The following is a 23,419-nucleotide window of genomic DNA, read 5'->3' on the forward strand; positions in this document are numbered from 1 at the left end:
TGTCAAAGCACCTTTGGGCTTCATGAAAAGTGCTATACAAAATAAATGAATTATTATTATTATTATTAGAAGCTCACCCGACACCATCGCCAGCAGGAAAATCGAGCATTGGGGCTCGGAGGCCAGACGTCCCCTCGGTGACCGACCCGGACGTAGAGCCGCGGGTGCAGTCGGGCGGCACGCCGAGATGGAACAGCGGATTGTGAAAAGACAACGGAAGCAGGGGTGGTGGTGCAACTGAGTGGCCAATATCCCTGGGGAAGGGGAAGTAAAATTACACATGTAAGATGGGAAAAAATTAAGGAAGGGTTGTTGGACCAGAGCGAACCATTGGTTCCATACCTGCCAACCTCTGCCATGGTCAACGCTAGCTGTTCGGGTCTGCGAGCCAAAACACCACCAGAAGTTTGCGACCAGCCTCCTTTAGGCCACAGCTTCCCACCTGGCCCCGTGCTCTCATCGGCCGAACCAAGGTCAACGCCACCACTGTGGAGGCTGCTGCTGCTTCCACCACCCACATCACCATCACGATCAGAGGGAGGGTGGCTGTGCGGTGCGGGTGGAGAGGATAATGGTGGCGGTTCGGGACGCGTTACGAAGAAAGCTTCACGGTTCTCTTGTGTCGGTGATGGTAAGCGAGTGACTCCCCTGAGAAAGGATAGAGGTGAAAGATAGTCGTTAACGAAAGGTAGTCATTCAAAATATTGTTTGTTCATAATCATTTTGTTCATAATGTTCATAAAAGGTAGTTTGAAATTGTTCATAATCGATCGAATGACACATATGTCATATAAACTCATAATGTAATCTTTAAAACAATCCTCGTGCTTGAAAACATGTATTTTGACACCCTGTTTGCATTTCTATCATGTTTTTAGGTGGTAATATGATAAAATGCCAAAATTGCCGCCATTTTGGACGCCATCTTGAATTTCCGTTGAAGCACAAGGCGGATGTCTGGGGACTTTTAGTATGTTATTCAGGACAGTTTTCTGAACATATCCTGAAATTTACAGCTTTGTTTGAATTTGTTCCGGGTTAAATCTATTATTCCTGGACTACTTACTGTGGATCAGAATTGCCAGTAATAAATACTGACAAGCTTCTGCAGATGAATCTGTGCGAACACTGCATTTGAATCCAAATCCTTCATGCTGCTGGCTTCGGCATCCCATTACAATGTCTTGACCCACTACGCCGCCAACGTCCCCTACAATTATGTTCCGGGCAACGGCCATTGTAGTATGGCTAATATCGAGTCAAAATGAACAATAACAATCATCCAGCAGGACACAATAGGAATGTTAATTGGACACCGTACTACAGAGGGCGGTGACAAAGAGCCATTGTTGTGTTATCAGTTATCCTGTATCTGAGGCTCGGAGACTACGTAACTTGTACATATGATTCATGTGCATATTCCTTTGCTATCTTTGAGTAGTTCCATTCTCGAACCATATTATCTCTAAATTAACATACATATTTGGCAGCAGTCGCTCCTCCATCACAAATGTGCCTCCTGAGCACAATCGAAAAAATAAAATTCACAATTGGGAATAGTACAATAATTTATACTTGGTGCTCAAAATCTACTCTTCTGACCAGTGAGTAACATTTGACAATATCATGTCATTAATATTGTAAATTACTCATGAGCAGAAGAACATGTTATTACCATCGACATTGGGAATTAAGTGTTTTAATGGCTTGGATGTGCTCGTGTTAAAATAGTTACGATGAATCCTGACTTGTTCAGCTTTGGGGCCACAATGGGACTGCCAGGTATGCACGAAGGAGATCAATGCTTGCCTAATCCACATTACATTGATTCGGTTTCCTGGTGCCAACCAAAATAGATCCCATCAATCCCATTTATGCCACCAATCTCTCACCCGGCCATATCTCCATCTTCAACTATACGATGGAGGCCTGAAGCCAAGCTCATGCTGCTGATGGCGGGCCCACTCGCAAGCCGATCTCCTGCAACACCCGTTATCAACAGGCCCGGGCATGCCGTGCCGGGTCCGTGCATAGATACCAAGGGCGCAGGTGGGGCTGGGGGGCTCGTTGAAGCGAGCGCTGCACTGATGTCACCCAGGATCCGTGGCAAAGGACCGAGTTTGGCTGCAAGAGTCTAAGGCAAGGGGTTGGGGGTGGGAGAAGGTTAGGGAAGAAAACGGAGTCTTTCACAGACAATTATCACGAATGTACAGTGATCAGACGGTATTGCCAAAACTCAAATCAACATGACGTTTTGGGCAGATTTTAGGCTTTTAAATAATTTTCCCAGGGTGCGAAGTGCAATTGGGTTTATAAGTTTTTCATATCCGTGTTTCATCCTCTTTGCAAGTGGTTGGGAAACTTCAGTGGCTATTAAATCACCAAATCTCCACCACCAAGCTCAATTTTGTGTTTTCCTCTCAGGAGATATCAATTCACGTGGTACCCCACGACAAATTACAGCAAGCTACAGGCACCAGCAACATGTAAAACTTGGCTTAAAATGCAGAGCTTTCAAGTCAACCTGTATACTAATTTGCATATACCAACAGATCCTCAGCAATGTCATCATGAATGATTAAATGAAGTAACCAATCAATAGAAAGGTGGACGAGGGAGTAACGAAAGGAAGCAAAGAGATGGTGAGGGAAAGGAGATGTGGGAGGAGATGAGGGACGGGAAGGAGAGTATGAGGGGAAGTAAATGGGAGAAGAGTAAGCTAGAAGGAGATGGGGGAAGAGAGGAACGAAGGAGAGGGAGGTTGGCAAGGAGAGGTTCGGAAAGGATGAGGGAGGTTGGCAAGGAGAGGTTCGGGAAGGAGAGGGGGATAGAAGGGAAGAAGGGGGAGGGAGAAAGGGAGGAAGGAGAGAGGAGGCAAGCAGGGGGGAATGAGAGGGGTAAGAAGAGAGGTGGTGGCAGGGGGGCGGAGAGGAGGAAGAAGAGGGAGGTTGGGGGAGGAGAGTGGGGATAGGGAGGAGGAGAGGGGAAGGAGAGGGAGAAAGCAGAGGGGAGGAAGCAAAGGGGAAGAAGGACAGGGGGGAAGGAGGAGGAATGAGAAAGGGAAAGGGGGTGAAGAGAGAATGGGGAAAGAGATGGAGAAAAGAGAGAGGGGGATGAGAGGGGGAGTGGAGGGAGAGGGGAGGGGAAAGGGGGGAGTGAGAGAGAGAGAGAGGTGACCATGCCTCATTAACAGGTCCGATCACCATCGAAGGATGCAGCTCAGCTTTGTGGTATCGCAGTACCAGCAGAATTCTGAGTTGAGGCTAGTTCTGCCACTGTGGCAGTGCGTGCGCAAATGAGCCAATTATTTGACCATCTCTTCTTCCCAAAGGATGTCCCATGTCACTAACAGAAATGGTATGCCAGCTGTCTTGGATCACTGTATAGTTACGATGGGTGCATTCATGAAAATGGCAACAGTAATGAAACTGCAGCTATGGTGTGGGCTTTCAGAAATACGCAACGCAGCGCATGGAATGGAGCCACCACACACTGCGAGTAAAATTTTGTAACGTAGGATGAAAAAGCCTTTTGCACTTCTTTCCTTCTGTGTATTTGGGAAAAAAACCCAAAAAAAAACAACCAAAGAGAAGGCCACAATTAATATAGCACTTGGCCACAAAGTGAATCCCTTAAACAGCGGGTACAAGAGCAGCGTTTAATCCAAATGCCAGATTCTACACAATTTGGTGGGGATTCTACAACGTGCATTTCGTGGTAATTTGCATTCGTTCTCATAAAAGCATTTTGGAAGACCAAGCCTCGATGGCCTGAAATTGGGTCGACAAGGGCTGTTTGAAAACGCCAGTAATTAGATAAACATTTCAGAAAGAACAAAGGCTTCCTCTTCAGCTTACATAAATTGGAGGTTTTTTTTGTTGTTGTTGCTCTAAAGTCTAAGCACACTGTCCTTTTCACAGAACCTATGTAACTACTAATGTATGGGCGATGTTTAATGGCGAGCAATCAACACAAGGCCTTTGGTAAACGTTCCGACTCATACATATAACGAAACACCACCAAAGCACATCTGTTTCACTCGCCACGTCACTGTGGTAGTTTTGTTGGCATTCTGCTTGCCTTTGGTCTGATCTGTTTTGAGCAGGCCTGCCACCAAAGGTCAAATACGGTATGTTAACGAGTCAAAATAACTGTGACATGTCTGTTACTTGTCGTATTTTGCACATGTATGCACTAAACTAAGCATGTGTGCAAATGGTTGCATTGCACTAAACTTGCTCAAATCTATAGTGGTTTTCTAAAAAGGGATCTGAAAAACATGGTAGATGTATATCTGCTTTTGCATCTTCAAGAAAAGATGCTGCAAAAGCACCTATTGCAATGTCCTTTGCAAACTCGTCGAGACCCTGTTAATTCACCATGACAATGATTGGCAAGCTACGCACACCTCCTGCTCAGCTGAAACAGGTCGAAGGTAACACTCGTGATTTGTTGACATGATTACTCCGCCAGGGAGTAATGCATTCGATCGTGTCCGTCCGTGTGTGTGTGGTGTGTTCGTGTGTTTGCGAACAAGATATCTGGAAAAGTTCTGAACGGATTTGGATGAAAGTTGGTGGGATGATTGCCCTTGGGATAAGGAAGAATTGATTAGTTTTTGGTGAAGCTCAGGATATTATTCCCGATCCAGGAATTTTTTGAAGGATTTTTTTTACCATTGGAAGATAGGGCTCGTTTTTTTTAACATTATCTTCTATATATTCTATATTTAACATTGTGATATGAAAATAGTTTTCATATTTGTTGTAAATGTAGTTTAAACTCGTGGTTATGCGTTGGAGCGGTGTATTTTCTTTTAGCAGCGTCGTCTTCAATATTCTTTTTTTTTTTATAATAAAGACATATTCTGTCATTTTAAAACCACCAAAGTGTGTATTAGGTTTCCCCGTTTCATAAAATGTATCGTTTGATACGTATAATGCTTTAAAACTTTTTTTTTTTTAATCTTTACCTCAGAAGAGATATCAACATTTAGCTCAGCGAATGTCATTCGCGGTGTCAGTATTTGATGAACTTATAAAGACTTAGTTCCAGATTTGTCAATGGCTGAGGTATATTAACAAACGAATTAAAACAGATTTGGCAAAATTTCACCTTTTTAAAAAAAGATCGCACATTCACTCAGGGTTGCGAGAGGCTGAAGAAGAAGAAACCTCGCATGGGCTTCCCCGACCAAATAAATAATTCTGGTTCTGGCTCTGCGATTTTCAGGTTTATTACTCCCGCTAGGGAGTAACGCATTCGATCCTGTCCGTCTGTGTGTGTGTGTGTGTGTGTGTGTGTGTGTGTGTGTGTGTGTGTGTGTGTGTGTGTGTGTGTGTGTGTTTGTGTGTTTGTGAACAAGTTATCTGGAAAAGTTCTGAATGGATTTGGATGAAAGTTGGTGGGATGATTGCTCTTGGGATAAGGAAGAATTGTTTAGTTTTTGGTGAAGCTCAGGATATTATTCCGGATCCAGGAATGTTTTTGGAAATTTTTTTGGGAAAGATTTTTTCTGTTTTACAGCATTAAAGCTTTTATTCTTATTCTTAAATGATGTTTTTCTCCTCTAATTCCGAGATATATCAAAATAAATTCTGACAGTTAGGGCTTACTTCCTTTTTCATTTATTGTTTTGGGGAGAGGGGATGTCAAACAAAACGTATTATTCCAACTAAACCCACGGCGGGAGTATGCACTCTACTGAGTGGCGTTCTAGTTGGTACATGTTGCAGATTTAAAATCCTAGATATTTCATACTTAACAGTGTGGAAGGTTTATTACTTGGAGTAACCATAATTCTTCCTCCACAATGTCTGGACTGGCAGAAGAAATGAGGCTGTGCACCTGCTTTGAAGAATTCAACACCGATTATATAGTCACCGTAACTCCGGAATGATTGAATTGTAATGTACTGTATCCCCATGTTCTTGGCTACGTACCGCATCTCCTTGAGCGAGGAGTTCTGAAAGGAGGATGTGGATGAAGGAGAGTTCACGGCCTAGGTCTATGTAGCCATCAAAGCTCTCAGAGTGAGGCCCTGAATCTGGGTTGGTCATTTCCAGCAGATACCGCTTCATCTTTCCCCACTCGTTTTCCAAAAAGTCATTCATGAAGGCCATGTAGTCTTCCTTGTTTCCAAACCTGACATGGAATGAGAAAATGTGGCATGGGTTGAGGAAATACGAAATGAGGGGAAGATAGGGGCTTTGGTGCAGGGTATGAGAGCACAACAAAATGCACAGGTAAAAAGAAGTTGAAAGTCAAGGAATTATGGATGGCAAAAGTAAGACAAGGTGGAATTATGTCCAGGAGTAAACAGATCTAGACTGAAGACAATAAGCTAATAATTGCAAGCATGATGGTTAAGTATATCTGAAGGCCGGATACCCAGCACTCACTTTGTGAAGTTAGCGAGGTTCTGGATGACTTTGGCAATGAGTGTGAGTGTTCGAGCGGTGCGCTCATCTGGGTACTCCTGGGTCAAACCAAACAGACTTGGGGACATGATGGCGGGACACAGGAAACGCAGGAAGAGGGAGGCAACTACGAGGCGCTCACTCAAATCGTGGCGCCCACGGCCGCCACATTGCTGCCGACAAGATGCAAACACTTCACGGAGCTCTCGAGGAAACACGCTGTGAAGGAAATGCACAAGATTATAAGTTTGTAATTAAAGTACCATGGGCTCATCTAAACCAAACAAAGTATGCAAGGCCTCTCAAACAGTATTTCTCTTGTTACAGGGTAAGTATAGCTAAAGTGTAAAGTTTGTGGTGGTTGCATTTCCTGAAACTTTGTTGCATTGTCATCACTGGTCCAGCTTCAATTCTCAAGGCTGCTCAGAAAAAAACCTCGACCGGAGGAGATGGGCACCACTGGGTATATCTGTGCAAAGAAAAACCACTATGGTGGCCTGACGAGCTTCATAAGGTCCACAGGAGTATTACCACCCTATTTCTTTTACTATACAGTACTTGCACTTGAAAAGAAAAAGGTGCGTTTTCTAAGCTGAGTGTTTATCTCAACTGATAAACCCACAATGCTCCACAAATTAAACTAGAAGCATCTGAAAAGGCAAAGCCCGTCCGCGTCTGCTTTGTATTCAGACTTCTTCTTCCGGATGGTAAACATGACGAAAACGGATAACAAACCCCCACCCCCAAAAACCCATTTTAGGTGATCTTGACCTCTTGACCTCAAAAGCAATAGGCTTCAATGACCCAATATGCAAATTCTTAAAACTTCAGGTAAATTGGATGAAAATTGACGATTTTATGACACTGACCTTTAACTTTTTGACCAAATAATTAATTTGTTTTCTCCATATTAGAAATATAACTTTAAGAAAATCTGATGACAAAAGTTCAAATGTTAAAAGGTTACCGCCCGGACAGCCAAAGACACACACACACATACATACGCACACACGACTAGAACACTCGGTAGAGCGCATACCTCCGCAAGGCTGAACGGTTTACCTTTTGTATCCCATTGATAGGCCGGATCTGGATCCAGACCTGAACCAAAATCGAATCGTCTTGTTCTTGAAACACACCCAACCTGTCAACTAAGTTTCATCCGAATCTGTCTACAACTTTCTGAGATATCCTGCTCACAGACAAACAGTCAGACAGACAGGTGTGAAAACATAACCTCCGTCCACCTTCGGTGGTGGAGGTATTAAAGCACAGGAAAGGACCACTTGGCCCATCAAGCCTGTCATATTCACATCCCAAGGCCACAACGGTCTGCTCTTTTTAAAATACACAATGGGATATTTAATGTCCAGGACCTAAACATATATGGGACAGCCAATCATACAAAGCACCGCTCCGCTCCGCTCTACAATAGAGTGACACGCTGTAAAATTTTCTAACCTGAACCAAATTTCAAAATTTTAACTGTGGATTTGAGCTTAGCAGCAGTTCCGACTGTTAAAAAGGCGTCTCCGGGCGGTGCTTCGTATGACCCACTGAACGTGTTCTTCAGGCGCGGAAGCTCGCTGGTGATCGTTCCGGGTCTATTCTCCTTATTCCTAGAATTTTTCTTTCTCCATCTGACACGGATCATCCTTTACAACTCCGCGGAGGACAGTTTCCGGTCAGGCCGGTCTTTGCGATGACAATCAACAAAAGCCAGGGTCAGAGCTTGCTGGAGTGCTGCTTCCCACCAGTGTTTTTACGTTGCACCGAGTAGAGTAGGAGACCCACATTATCTGCGTGTCTTTGCCAACCAGAATTAATTGCGGATAAGGAGAGAGACTGAGCTTACTGCAGGCCGACTAACCCGCAACGTTGTTTATGGGGAGATCATCTACGAACTCAGGGGCAGATACAGAGTGAAAGTTTGAGGGATAATAGCTCCCAAGAAAATGATGCTTTAAAAAAAAATGGACTAATTTGGCTCAGTAAATAAAACTTTTTTTTGTTCATTACAACTGACTATACCTAACTATTGTTCACCGTCACAAAGCATAAATGATGCCAATGGAAACAAACGCGATGCCCCTATAAGGCTAATTTGCAACGTTTGTTTTGGTCAGATGTATAAAACAACACGTTTGTTTTTCCTGATTGTCACTTTCATTTTGCAATTCATCATTTATCTCCACTTCAACATCTGATCTCTGGGAACATAAAACAAATTCATGACATTATCTTTTGGTAATAAGTGTGCAGACGACGAACATTAACGCTGGCTTAGCAGTAAACATAAACTTCTGAAAGCATGCGAGGCACCGCTTCGTTGCTTATACACCACCCAAATAAAGCGAGGCTTTTCCACAGAACTCTGTTCCACGGGTCCCTGCTCGTTCTTTTTTAAAATGTTCTTTTTGGAAAGCAAAGGTTTCCTCCTGGCACACCTCCCATGGAGATCAAATTTGTGCAGCCTCTTTCTAATGGTAGACTCGTGCACTTTGACATCAACAGTGGCAAGAGCTACGTCGGTCCCATGATGACATTCTGGGGTTCTTACAGACTTCTTTCAGCATCTTGCGGTCTGCTCTCGGGCTGAATTTGCTGGGGCGGGCTGGCCTGAACAAGTTGGCAGTTGTTTGGAATCTTCTCCACTTGTAGATGATCTTCCGGACAGTCAAATGATTGATTTCAAATTGTTTGGAGATCTTTTTAAATCCCTTCCCCGCCTTGTAGGCATCTATAACCTTCTTTCTGAAGGCCTCAGAGAGCTCTTTTGATCTAGGCATGGTGACGCTGCATACTTCAACAACAAAGAGCAAACCCAACTAAATGTCTGAGGTTTAAACAAGACAGGTTCCTGCAAGATCCTCTCTAACAATGTTCTAATCATTTGCACCTGAGCTGGTGCACCTGATTCTAATTTTAGGTATTTGAAGTAGTGATAAACGTAGGGGTGTACTTACTTTTTCTACATGCGGTATTTGCATTTATGTTTATTTAAATTATACAATGGACTACAAAATGTAAATGTTTCATGATATTTGTCATATTATATCACTTTTATCTATCAATATTGTTGAAATGAAGATCAAATAGCTGTATGTTGAAATATGTTGAAAAAGTCAAAACTTTACATGGGGTGTACTTACTTTTTCACATGACTGTACAGCTTACTGTGGCATTTTGTGGGGCTCACGTACCAGAAGTTTAAAAATATTATAACCACAAACTATTCAGTTAATTCTGTCCATTGATAATGGCATAATAAAAAATAATGATAATATTAACAAGCTGCCATCCATACATCACACGAAGAAGAAGAACATCAAGCATCGAGCACGTCCCCCAAAGACTAACGTACCTGAGTCGCATTGAGGAGAGTGAGTGAGCCTTCTAAGTAGGCCGCTGGCAAGGCTGCAATATTAATATTAATAATAATAATAATATTGACAAAAATAATCGTAATAATAATTTGACTCGACCTCAACAAAATCTGGAGGAATTTCCATTTTTTATCAGCTTTTCCACCTTGGAAAATGCCATGTTAACGTGTATAGATAGCAGCTTGAGTGTCATTTCATGTTGTGGCATTTTTCCAAGGCCATAACATGGCTTGTTATGGCCATAACATGGCGCACCCAAGAACAAAAGTGATAACAACAATAACAATAATAGCATAATAATATTAACATTATTCTGATTCTGATGCACCATGCTATGTTTCAGAGTGTCAGTGTTGCCAAAGCAGTTTCCTGGCAAGGACTAGGTGGTTTGCCATTGCCTTTTCAGGAGTAATTTGGGCAGGAATTTGTAATGTGTTCATGGTGCCGGCAATAACTTGCCAACTCTTCGTGAAGGACAATGTGGGATCTGTAACGTCAACAACTAATGCAAACAGACAAGACGTCCAGATTACCGTGTCCATCCGAGGGACGACACACACATTGATGAATCATCCTCCCAATGAAACACCAGGATGATAGTTTATAGCTGGGTCTGGATTCAAACTCAAGCTCGACAGCTTAAAGGCGAGTGTGCATACCTCTAGGCCATCCTGCTGGCCCTTTCACATTATTACTAAGGAATAATATTAATAATAGTAATAATAATAAGGGTGACAGGATGACCCTCCACACTCACCCCTATTCTCTGACCACTCCTGTAAGGAATGAGTGAATATTTATAAAGGGAAGGGTGATGCCTGAGTTAGGGATAATTATAGGGGTTTGAAGCTGCTGGACCATGGAATGAAAGTGTTCGAGAGAGTCGTGGATAAATTGATAAGACGGAGTGTTAATATACATCAAATTCAAATTGGCTTTATGCCAGGATGGGGCACGTTCGATGCTATTTTTATAATTAGGCAAATACAGGAAAAATATCTGGGGAAGAAGAGACAGCTGTACTTTATATTTGTGGATTTAGAGAACGCATTCGACAGTGCCTCAGGTGCCTCGGGAAGTGGTGCAATGGTCAATGAGAAAGTTATGTGTGGAGGATTGGTTAGTCAGGGTAGTCATGGTGATGTATGATGGACCAAAAACTTCTGTGAGGGTAAATGGAGTGCAGAGTGAGGACTTTGAAGTGAAAGTGGGGGTTCACCAGGGGTCAGTCTTCAGCCCAATCTTGTTCATCATGGTTCTTGAAGCCATATCACAGGAACGTAGAGGAGACTTACCTTGCGAGCTCATGTACGCTGATGACTTAGTGCTGATAGTCGAGAGTGTGGAAGAGGTCATGGGTAAATATACAGTATTGAAGGAGCGTTTGGAGGCCAGAAGATTGAAAGTGAAGAGAACAAAAACAAAAGCACTGATTAGTGCGGTGGGAGAATGAACTGTGGAAAAAAAGTGGGAGGTGACCTTGTGTTGTCTGTAAAAAGGGTGCAGGTAGCAACTCAATATTGTGTAAATATTGTAACTGCTGGGTGCACAAGAGGTGTAGTGACATCAGGGGTAGACTGCAGGTGGTTCCTGACTTTAAGTGTGCTGTCTGTGCAGGTAAACAACTGGTACCAGTCAGAGTGGAAAGATTAGTTGATGGGGACATATCCCTGGAATGTGTAGATAGATTTTGTTACCATGGTGTTATGATTGCTGCAGGTGGCGGTGCAGTGGCAGCAGTGACTGCAAGAAATAGAAGTGGTTGGCGGAAGTTTAGGGAGTTGTTACCCCTGTTGACATCAAGGGGGATATCTCTCTCCAACTAAAGGGAAAACTTAATGCAGCTTGCGTTCGAAGTGCGATGATGTATGGCAGTGAAACCTGGGCGATCAAAAACGATGAAATATGAATGGTGAGATGGATGTGTAATGTGACACTGAAGGATAGGAAACCAAATGTGGAATTAAGAGGTAGGTTAGGTATAGAGAGCATGAGTGAGGTTATGCATAGGGGTAGGTTGAGGTGGTTCGGGCACATGGAAAAGATGGGGAAGGGCAGCTGTGTGAAGAAGTGTATAAATATGAATGTGAATGGAAGAAGAGCTCCAGGCTGTCCGAGGAAATCATGGAATGAGTTGCTGAGAGATGATCTCAGAGTTAAAAGCCTAACAAGAGGGCTAGCAACGGATTGCGCTGCCTGGAAAGCAGCCATTAGGTGAAACACGGCTTACACATTCAAGCATGCAAATGGCCGTAAAACAACGACGACGAAGAAGAAGAAGAAGAAGAAGAAGAAGTAGAAGCAGAAGAGGAAGAGGAGGAAGAAGAAGGAGGAAGCAAGACCTTTATGGGTGAGTCACATTTAATCACCCACCAATAGGAATTGATTATTTTGCAGAACGCCAACTCGCAACACATGTGCAGGTTATCCTGGTTCATCTGCAGGTCACCGGGTGTGCAGCGGCTTGGGTCCACCTCGCAATTCTCATCTGACTCGTATAGAGCCTTGATGAATTCCCCTGAACGGTGTAAACAAAACGCACTGTTAATCAGCATCATCTGCTTCGCATCGTGTGATGAAGGAGGATCTTTCGATCTCTCAATAATGGAGACAAGTTCAGAATACCAAGTATCTTGATAAAAGGTCAAATTTCATAAATATAAACTTAGCGAAATACCAACAACCATCAATGACATCATCAGTGACATAGGGGACATAGCATGTATAATTGTATATATATGAAGAACACAAAGGACAAAAGGATTGTGACACCAAAATGTAAACAACCATTAACATGGATGAGCTTTCGGGTCTTTGAAAACTCTGTAGAACAGCAAGGATGGTTGTGATTTATTTCAGAAAATTATATTCTGCTTGACCTCTCTGGCACTCCGATGTGAGCACTTGGCTTACGATATTGAGATTCTCGGCTCAAATACAATACAACGTGTTGATTTGTTCACTGTGACCCGGACGTCATTGTCAACATGTAATGTATGTGATGACGATGGTGTGAGTCGTCGCTTTCTACGACTCTCTTCACTTTGTTGGCATGCTCACAAAGCATTGTGCGTTGTGCGATGGCTGAATAGGTAAAAATGGATGGTGAGCAGGTGAGCTGGTGCCAATGAAGGGAAAAACCAGCATGAAGTTGACACAGCTGTCTGCAGATGCTGCGCAGTGAAGCCTTAATTTGTGCCACCACTGACTTTCATGGGCACATTTATCCACGATGTTGTGCTGCCCAGGCTGACCTACCAGTGCGGTTTGATATTTGAGTGTCCTTCTCATAGCCTTAGCCGAAAGAGGCTTCCCCCACAAGGCAGTGGGGATCCGTTACCCTGGACAAGGGAGGGGCCCATACCAGGTACTGTTAGCCAGAACCAGCTGAGCACGGGACTCGCATGGGGCAGGGAGGTCACTCCCTGAGCGTCCTCCCCGCTTGTTCCCCCTTCCAACTTTCACCTTCATCTCCCTCAACATTCTGCCTCGCTCTTCCCCCTCGTCAAACACCTCACTGCGCCTCTCCCAATCACCATCAAACCTTTTGTCCGCCCCATTCTTCCCTTTCTCCAAGCTATTCTGTAATCTCCGACACACCTTCAACAGCTCCCCCTTCCTCTTCCTCTTCCTTAATGGTATGGACCTCAAACATCCGGGGCCTTCACTCAAACAGACGTGATCTGCTTAACAGAAACTTTACTCCTTCATGACGTCTCTGATTCCTTGGTATCTCTCCCAGGTTACTCCCTCCTCCGGTATGATAGACCTGAGCCTCGTCCTGGAGGTGGGGTTGCTATCTTTATAAAAAACTCTCTTCCTCACTCGCCCTGCACTGCCCTCTCTCCACCTCACCCCCAGGAATACCTTTGGCTACGGCTTCCCCTTCGCTCCCACCTTTTGTTCATATGTGTGTTGTACAGTCCACCAAACAGTGGTGACTCCATCTACATCTTGCTGTCTGAGAATATGGACCAACTTCTATCTACCCATCCCAACTCTCTCTTCCTCATATGTAGTGATTACCTTCGCAAAAGCCGAAGGTTATGTTTTGATCGCTGTGTATTTATTTGTATGTCTGTGTGTGTGTGTGTGTGTATGTTATTCGCATAACTCAAAAAGTATTCAACCGAATTGCATGAAATTTGGTGGGATGATTGGTTATTATACGGGACACATTTGATTAGATTTTGGGAGCAATCGGGTCAAAGGTCAAGGTCAAGGTCACGAAAAGGTCAAAATCGTATTTTTGTTGTTCTGTTCCCTACACTCCCATGCCAAGTACAGAACAGTAGCTGCGGCGAAGGTATGCGCTCTACCGAGTGCCCGTTCTAGTTTCAACTGTCACCATGCCAGTTGGCTGGGTGTGGGTACCTCTCTCACCAGATATGGCTCTTCAGCAAAGGACTTCTGTGACTCACTGGGACTGACACAATCTGTCAATTTCCCGACCCGGATTTCAGTCAACCGAGCATCTTCTCTTCTGGACTTGGTTATGACTAACTTCCCTGAAAATGTCTGCTGCTCTTCTTCTGCTCCAATCGGCTCTTCTGATCATGTGCTTGTTAAAGTGGACATCTCTCTGACCATTCTCAGAGAGCCTCCTCAGCGTCGACGAGTCTGGCATTTCACTCAGGCCAACTGGCACGGTCTTCAAGCAGCCATCAATCATCTGGACTGGTCTCCCATCTCTACTGCCTCTGACATAAATTCTTCCTGGGAATTCTTCCAAAGCAAACTGCTCTCTCTCATGCACAGATTTATCCCATCTCGTCTTCTGTTGTCATACCCTTCCTCCCGTCCATGGTACACGGAATCTTGTGGTGAGGCTATTGCCCAGAAACAACTTGCTTTCGTCTCCTGGAAAGCAAATCCAACGGAAGGAAATCTCATTTCCTTTCACAAAGCCCGAAACAAGTGTGTGTCCACCCTCAGGAGAGCCAGGAAACAATATCTCTCCATTCTCAGGACCGAACTCTCTTATCTGTCTCCCTCTTCCAAATCCTGGTGGCATCTGGTCAAATCTGTTTCTGGTGTTTGTTCCCCCTCCATCCCCTCCCTCACCTCAAATAGCCACACGGCTGACTCCGCACGTGAAAAAGCTGAATGCCTCAACTCTGTGTTTGCCTCTAAATCTTGTGTCCCAAACCCATCCCTCTCTGTACCCACCGTACCCAGTCGTACCCAGCTGCTCCTGGACTCTGTGTCCTTTCCTCCTGACAAGGTGGAAAAGTTTCTGTCAACCCTTGACTCGGATTCTGCAACTGGACCTGACGGCATCAGCCCACGGGTCCTAAAATCCTGTTCTTCCGCTCTTTCACTCCCTCTCTCTGTTCTCTTCACCCTCTCTTTTGCTCAAGGTCATCTTCCATCTGCTTGGAAATCTGCCAACATCACCGCTTTGCACAAAAAAGGTGCAAAAACAGATCCCAGCAACTACAGACCAATCAGCCTTCTCCCAATTATCAGCAAAGTCATGGAATCCATCATTGCTTCAGATATGAAATCTTTCCTCTTCTCCAATGGCTTGATCTCTGATCATCAATTTGGTTTCAGACCTGGACACTCTACTCTGGACATGCTGCTTCTGCTTTCTCAACAATGGATGGAGGTCCTCAATGCCAAACAGGAAATTAGAGCAGTCTCCCTTGACATATCACGTGCCTTCGATACGGTCTGGCACCCCGCTCTGCTCACCAAACTCTCCTCTTTTGGTATCCATGGAAATCTCCACGCATGGCTGGCGGACTTCCTCTCTAGTCGTAATCAACGTGTGGCCCTGAATGGGTTTCTCTCATCTCCTCTTCCTGTTCAGGCTGGAGTTCCACAAAGCAGTGTTCTGGGCCCTGTGCTTTTTCTGGTCTTCATCAATGATCTCTCTGACTCTCTTGAAAATCCTCTGTATCTCTTTGCTGATGACTCTACTCTCTGTCGCTCCATTCTTCATCCCTCAGATCGGCAGTCTGCAGCCTCCTCACTCTCTGCAGACCTGGACAAAATCACAGACTGGGCAAACAAGTGGAACATGTCTTTCAATCCTGACAAATCTCACACTCTTACGATGTCTCTCCGAAAAGACCGACTGGACAACCCTCCCATCCACTTTCTGAATAATCCTCTCCAAGAAGTTCTGTCACTCAAGCTTTTGGGTCTCACTATCTGCCATGATCTTTCCTGGGAAAACCACATTTCCACGCTGGCCTCCAAAGCCAGTTGGCACTGGGCATCCTCTGTCATGCGAAGTTCTTCCACGGTACACCTGAGCTCCTCACCACATACAAGGCTTTCATCCGCAGCTCAATGGAATACTGCTCTCCCCTCTGGGCTGGTGCTCCTGCCTCACACCTAGCTCGTCTTCACGCTGTTGAAACCAAAGCATTCAGAATCATTGGAATCTCCCGCGATGAAGCTAACTCCAAGGGCCTCTCACTCACTCACCGCAGGCAGGTTGGTGGTCTTTCCGTCTTCTACCGACTCCTCTCTGGCCTTGCCCCCCCAGCTCTCTCTGGGCTCTGTCCCGCAAATATTCCTACAGGTCGCACAAGATCTGCCTGGCAACCCTCTTATGGTCAAACTGCCAAAATCAAGACTCTCTGCTCACCTTCACTCCTTCATTCCTCTTTTCTCCCGCCTCTGGAACAAAGTCCCTCACTCTCTTCAATCCCACTCCACCCTCCAGGTCTTTAAAACAGCTGTTCACCACAATCTCTTATCTTCCCCCATCCAAAACCTTGATATTTTCTACCCCCGCTAATTTCACCCTCGTTCCACTTTTTTGAAATACCAACTTCTGTCCTGGAAGTCCTTGGTGTCCTTGTGTTTTATACTTCTCCCTCCCCCCCCCTTCCCACGCCTCCTCCCCCCAAGCCCTCTCCCTTCCACACATCTCCCTGCTCTCAAATGTTGTGTTTGTGCGCTTCCCCTTCTCTCCCTATCTTATTTTCCGCTCCCTCTTTTTATATATTTTGTTTGTCTGGTTGATTTGTTTGTGAAGTAAATGTTAGCTCTTTCACGAGCCTCGATTCAGTATACAAAAAAAAAAAAAAAAAAAAAAAAAAAAAAAAGCTGTGAATGTGCCGTTCATAAAAACAGCTACTCTGCTACCCATATTCCTCCATAAGAAACAAGCTCCTTCATGAGCCTTAAACACAAAACAGATAAATGTACACACACAAAGCAAACACACATAAAATACACTCAAGTTCTCACTACTCAACATACGCACCAAGTGCATCCTGGAGATACTTGTGCCCAACGAGCTTCAGGAACTCCTCAATGGCTTTGGTACCCAACGTGTTTTCTCGAAAGAGTAGGTGTTCGTTCTCGCCGCACCTTTCAATCTCTGACAGCACCATCTCACAAAGAAATTCCTGCACAATGGAAGGTGTGGGGAGCGGGATGGGGTGAGCAGAGAAATATAATGTCATTGATACCAATTTATAATGTTTAAAGGAGCAGACAAAATGAAGACACCCATTTCAGTTGAACTATCAATAATATCCGTGACAAAATTAACGGGTGAACACAATGAACTTGTTGCTTGAATTAAATACAAGTTACGAAAGATAAATCTTATGTTTATAAATAGTAAAACATTTTTATCGCCTGCTGTTGGGTTTTATGCTTTAATCCATGCACACTTGGACGATGCATTTTTCCACAGGCACTGGCCATAATGACGGGATATATAATCACAACACAACAGATCAAAACAATTGTATAATTATTGTCGTTGTGTGTTAAAAGTGGGCTTGGCTGTTCACAACACATTCTGCGGTGATCGAGTGATCATTTCGGTGAATTCGGGGCCAAGATAAGGTTAATGGATCTGCTTCTTCTTTTTTCTTTTGTTGTATACGAAGTTGAGGCTTGTGTAAGAGCTAACACATAGAACATACAATAAAGGGAGCGGGAGACGAGAAGGGAAGGGAGAGGGAAGCACAACAATAGAGAATAGGGACATCGGGAGATGTGGAAGGGAGAGGGCTTGGGGAGGGGGGGGGGTGGGGGCGGGGGGAGAGCAGTATTCCATCAAACTGAGGCTGAAAGCTTTGTATGTGGTGAGACGCTCAGTAGTACCGTGGAAGAACTTCGCATGACAGAGGATGCCCAGTGCCAACTGGCTTTAGAGGCCAGCGTGGAAATGTGGTTTTCCCAGGAAAGATCATGGCAGATAGTGAGACCCAAAAGCTTGAGTGGCAGGGCTTCTTCGAGAAGATTGTTGAGAAAGTAGATGGGAGGGTTTTCCAGACGGTCATTTCGGAGAGACAAAGTGAGAGTGTGAGATTTGTCAGGATTGAAAGACATGTTCCACTTGTGTGACCAGTTTGTGATATTGTCCAGATCTGCAGAGAGTGAAGAGGCTGTTGCCTGCCAATCTGAGGGTTGAGATATGGAGCGGCAGAGAGTGGGGTCATCAGCAAAGCGATAGAGAGGATTTTCCAGAGAGTTGGAGAGATCATTAATGAATACCAGAAAAAGCATAGGGCCCAGAAAACTGCCTTGATGAGCTCCAGACTGGACAGGAAGAGGAGATGAGAGAATTCCATTTGGAGCCACACGTTGACTACGACAAGAGAGGAAGTCCACAAGCCATGCATGGAGATTTCCATGGATACCATAGGAGGAGAGTTTGGTGAGCAGAGCTGGGTGCCAGACTGTATCGAAGGCACGTGATATGTCAAGGGAGACGGCTCTGATTTCCTGTTTGGCATTGAGGACCTCCATCCATTGTTGAGACAGCAGAAGCAGCATGTCCAGAGTAGAATGACCTGGTCTGAATCCAAATTGATGATCGGAGATCAAGCCATTGGAGAAGAGGAAGGATTTGATATCCAAAGCAATGATGGATTCCATGACTTTGCTGATAATTGGGAGGAGGCTGATAGGTCTGTAGTTGCAAGGATCAGTTTTTGCACCTTTTTTGTGTAAAGCGGTAATGTTTGCTGATTTCCAGGATGCTGGCAGATGACCTTGAGCAAAAGAGAGGGTGAAAAGAACAGAGAGAGGGTGAGATAGAGCGGCAGAGCAGGATTGTAGGACTCGTGGGCTGATGCCGTCTGGTCCAGTTGCAGAATCAGAGTCGAGGTTTGACAAAAACTCCTCCACCTTGTCAGAAGAGAAGGACACAGAGTCCAGGAGCAGTTGGGTTCGATTGGGTAAGGTGGGAACAGAGAGAGATGGGTTTGGGACAAAAGATTTTGAGGCAAACACAGAGTTGAGGCATTCGGCTTTGTCACGTGCGGTGTCAACTGTGTGGCCATTTGAGGTAAGGGAGGGGATGGAGGGGGAACAAACACCAGAAACGGATTTGACCAGACGCCACTAGAATTTGGAGGAAGGAGACAGGTTTGAGAGTTCATTCTCTTGTTCCGAGCTTGGTGGAAGGAACTGAGATTGCCTTCAGTTGGATTAGCCTTCCAAGAGGCAAAGGCAAGTTGTTTCAGGGCAACTGCCTCACCACAAGATTCAGTGTACCATGGCTGGGAGGAAGGGTAAGACAACTGAAGACGAGATGGGATAAATCTGTGCATGAGAGAGAGCAGTTTGCTTTGGAAGAATTCCCAGGAAGAATTGATGTCAGAGGCAGTGGAGATGGGAGACCAGTCCAGATGAGATGATTGATGGCTGCTTGAAGACCGTGCCAGTTGGCCTGAGTGAAATGCCAGACTCGGCGACGCTGAGGAGGCTCTCTGAGAATGGCCAGAGAGATGTCCACTTTAACAAGCACATGATCAGAAGAACCGATTGGGGCAGAAGAAGAGCAGCAGACATTAGCAGGGAAGTTTGTCATAACCAAGTCTAGAAGGGAAGATACACCATTGGCTGAGATCCGGGTCGGGAAATTGACAGATTGTGTCAATCCCAGTGAGTCGCAGAAGTCCTTTGCTGAGGTGCCATGGCTGGTGAGAGATGAACCCACACCCAGCCAGCTGGCATGATGACAGTTGAAGTCGCCACAAATGAGGAAGAGAGAGTTGGGATGAGTGGATAGAAGTTGTTCCATGTTGTCAGACAGTGAAATGTAAATAGAGTCATCACTGTTTGGAGGACGGTACAAGAATACAAGCTTTCACTCGCGTGATGATCACAAAGCCTATCGACACGTGATCCATTTCAAATTTCTAGACTATGACGTCACACTGTGTGGCAATAACGCGAGCATAAAAGCAAAAAATAATGATAAAAGTAAGTACGTGTGCAAGTTTCTTATCGCTGCAGTAAGTAAAGGAAGTTATTAAAGGGTAACCACACTCGTTTCAAAAACTGAGAATTGCAAGATGTGATCATTTGAAATTTTCTGCCTTACACCCTTGTATGAGAACAAAAAGGCAGAAGCACTATTAAGCAGCAAATGTAACTTCATGAATCTGCTGGCAATGTCTGTGCATGTGGCCACGCATTTCCTTTGTTGGTTCCTGATTGGATGCGAAAGACATACCTTCATGCGGCTTTCAGAGCCAATCAGAGACGTCAGATAGGAACGCATGGCTGGCTGCACAGAAACAGATGGGGAGTTCAATGAAGTTGCATTTTTTGCTTAATGTGGAAGTTTTCATACAATAATGGGAAGTGGCAAATTATATGGCAATGAAATGAAGCTATTGTGTGTTTTTACATTTCAGTGTGGTTTCCAAATTTCCTTTGATTAATCTCAAATAATGTTCATCATTGAGACGAATAGCGATGGTAGTACTCGGTAGAGAGCATACCTCTGCCAGGCTGAGCAGTTTACGTTTTGTATCCCACTGATAGGCCGGATCTGTATCCGGACCTGAACCAAAATCGAATCGATTTGTTCTTGTCACCTACCCAATTCATCCACCAGGTTTTGTCATAATCCGTCCACAACTTTTGGAAATATCGTGCTATATATCGTTTTCGGTCCCATCTCTCAATGCTGAGGAATCACTTTAAAAATCCTTGTATCCGGATCCGGATCTTCACCAAAATTTAATTAATGTGCCCTTATCACACACCCAATCTATCGACCAAGTTTCGGCCAAATCTGCCAATAACATTTTGAAATATTGTGCTATATATACTTTTTGGCCCTATCTCTCAATGGTGAAGAATCACTTTAAAAAGTCTCGTATCTGGATCCGCATCTTCACCAAAAAAAAAAACCACCTTTAGAGGCCATTTTTCCCCGCAAGCGGGGGTTGGCCTTTTTCGGGAACTGTGGTTGTTGTTGTTTTTCGGTCCCCTTTTTGAAGCAATGTTTTACGGCCGGATGCCCTTCCTGACGCCAACCCTTTTTGCCGCCTTTAACGACAAGCAGGGAATTACCAGTGAACTGGTACTCAATTTGCCGACCTCGGAAGGATGACAGGCTGAGTCAACCCCCCTGGCGTTAATTCAGCGATTGACCGGGATTCGAACCCAGGATCCTAGGTATCCTAAGCCGGCACCCTAGCCGCTAGCCCAACACCAGGGATCTTCACCAAGATCGAATCAATTCGTCATTGTCACACAACCAACCTGTCCACCAAATTTCATCCGAATCCATTCATAAATTTTTGAGATATCCTGCTCACAGACAGACAGACGGGTGAAAATACAACCTCCATCCACCTTTGGTGGCGGAGGTAAAAAGTGGGAAACTAGCGATCAAGAAGAGGATGGAAAGAATATAGCAGGAAGAAAAGACAAGGGATCTAGGTGGAGAGATAGGTAGAGGATCCCAAAGTCCACAAAATATTACAAGGAAGGTCCATTCGTCGGGCCAGCTGTGTCTCACCTTGGCATTCCCGGTGCTCTGTAAAATGTGAACGAGGGCACGTGCCACCTCCTCCTTGCTCTTTACTGACAGTAGGGGCTCGAGAGCAGCACATAGTGCTCCGTGCCGTGTTGTTATGTGCTCCGCAAACTCCTTGTAGCACTCCATGGGGAGCACCGCGATGCTCAAAAAACGTGCCTTTATGCGTAGGGCTGCAGGTGGGGATGCAGCCTTACCCGCACCACTCAGCTTAGTGGCGGCCCCACTCACACCACCCCCGCCACCACCGGGCCCGCTGCCACCGGGAGTTGAAATGGCGTACCATTTCTCAACAAACTGGCGGCCCCGTACCGCCATCATCGGTATCATGACCAGCCCCACATAACCACTCGCCTTGTCTTTCTGCTTCTTGCTTTTCTCTTGTTCCTGTGGAAGAGGTGAAAGAGGGCATGATGAAGACCAAAAAAAATGGATGGGTTCTCTGGAAAAAAAAAACAAAAAAACAATGGACATAAGAAGAAAAGAACAAAGAACAGTGGAAAAAAATGGTGAATAAGCGACAAACAAGAGAGATAAAAATAAATAGCGAGTTCAGGTAAGCAGGCGCTGAGTGCAATATGGGATTGTAATTATTTAAGGAACAAATTGTGGATTAGGATTAGATCACAGATACGATCAGCTGGTTGCATCATCAATACGGTGTAGTTATCGTCATCACAAGTCATTGTAGATCTCATTATGCTACCTCGCTGCATGTTATCTCTTGTGTTGTGATCAGAATGCTGCATCAAGGAGGACGCCTCCCTTCATGGGAGATGTTACGCTTGTTGTTCCACCTGCTCTTGTGACTTACGGACGTTAAATATCTCGCGGTCTTTCAAAAAGAGCATGCCGATGTACGCCGGTGCCCTGGCCAAATTCTGCATTCTTGGGCTGGTATAGAGTGTGGACGCAATGCATCAGCAGCGTAGCTGTACCAAGTTTGCTGTGTTTAACCGCCAACTGTCCGATCAGCTGTACGGATCCAGCACTCGGGAGGAATGAATCCTTTAATTGTTACAGGAGCCCGTTTACCTATGTTGTTGCAATGTTCACAAAGGAGCATCGCCCGTGATCACCTTTAAAGCTTCAGAGCGAAAACCCCCTGCACTGACAAGACTTGGATTCAAATTCAATCCTTCCGGGCTCTACCTCAGGCCACTGGGGCTAGCAAACCCCGTGTGACAATGAGCAATGTCCGTGCATAGCTGCTAAGCCAGCTCCGCAAAACTTTTAGGCCGTTGCTCTTGCCCTAGCCAGGTGATAGACCCAGGAGATGATGGTGCATTATTTTCTGGATGGATTCTTGTGTACGGATCCCCTGTAGCCTATATGTTTTCACACATCGCTGGTAATCCACAAATACCTTTCAGGGATGCCTTTTCAAATGAACTATGGTAATATGCCTTTGGCGAGCTGGCTATATGCGCACTCTATTCGGAGGTCATTATGGCAGTACCTGCCGACAACTTGGTCAGTCGGTTGCCGACTGCTTTTGCAATGGCATGAGTGTTTTCACTTTGTCGATTCCACATTTTTGTTAGCTTTTTACCGTCGGTATAAGGCATTCCTGTTTCCCAAATTGTCCAACGATTTGATTTGCTATTTGGCCAATTAGCCGTTTGTTACGTACCTTGTACAAGTGTATGGTCAAGTGTCGAGCGGAAGACGGTAAAGCTGCAAACTCAAACTGCTCTCCCCAAAAGAGGTTCTCACGCCGCGCCTTGCTCGTGGTTCGTGCACACAGGGCGTCATCCACACACACCTCACAGAAGTAGCGGCGTTTCGGTGGAAGGTCTCTCGCTTCGATCACCCACACCCGAAGGGAATTCTCCACACGCCGAGTGTTGTCCTGT

General features: G+C 45.0%; 1 protein-coding gene across 1 annotated transcript in view; it reads right to left on the bottom strand.

Moving 5' to 3' along the window:
- Window positions 1–455: 455 nt before the first annotated feature.
- Window positions 456–23,419, bottom strand: part of LOC144890809 (disabled homolog 2-interacting protein-like) — a gene marked incomplete at its 3' end in the record, with an annotated part of 46,917 nt that continues 23,953 nt past the window's right edge. The window contains exons 5-13 of the mRNA XM_078772648.1: window positions 23,197–23,415; window positions 21,797–21,950; window positions 21,546–21,736; window positions 17,031–17,175; window positions 12,179–12,323; window positions 6,402–6,638; window positions 5,943–6,144; window positions 1,893–2,134; window positions 456–648 (exon numbers count right to left, since the gene is read on the bottom strand). Coding sequence (XP_078628774.1) covers window positions 456–648; window positions 1,893–2,134; window positions 5,943–6,144; window positions 6,402–6,638; window positions 12,179–12,323; window positions 17,031–17,175; window positions 21,546–21,736; window positions 21,797–21,950; window positions 23,197–23,415 — 1,728 coding nt within the window. The remainder of the gene's footprint in view (window positions 649–1,892; window positions 2,135–5,942; window positions 6,145–6,401; window positions 6,639–12,178; window positions 12,324–17,030; window positions 17,176–21,545; window positions 21,737–21,796; window positions 21,951–23,196; window positions 23,416–23,419) is intronic.

This window comes from Myxine glutinosa, chromosome 2 (assembly GCF_964187855.1).
Source record: "Myxine glutinosa chromosome 2, kmMyxGlut1.1, whole genome shotgun sequence".
Taxonomy (NCBI): Eukaryota; Metazoa; Chordata; class Myxini; order Myxiniformes; family Myxinidae; genus Myxine; species Myxine glutinosa.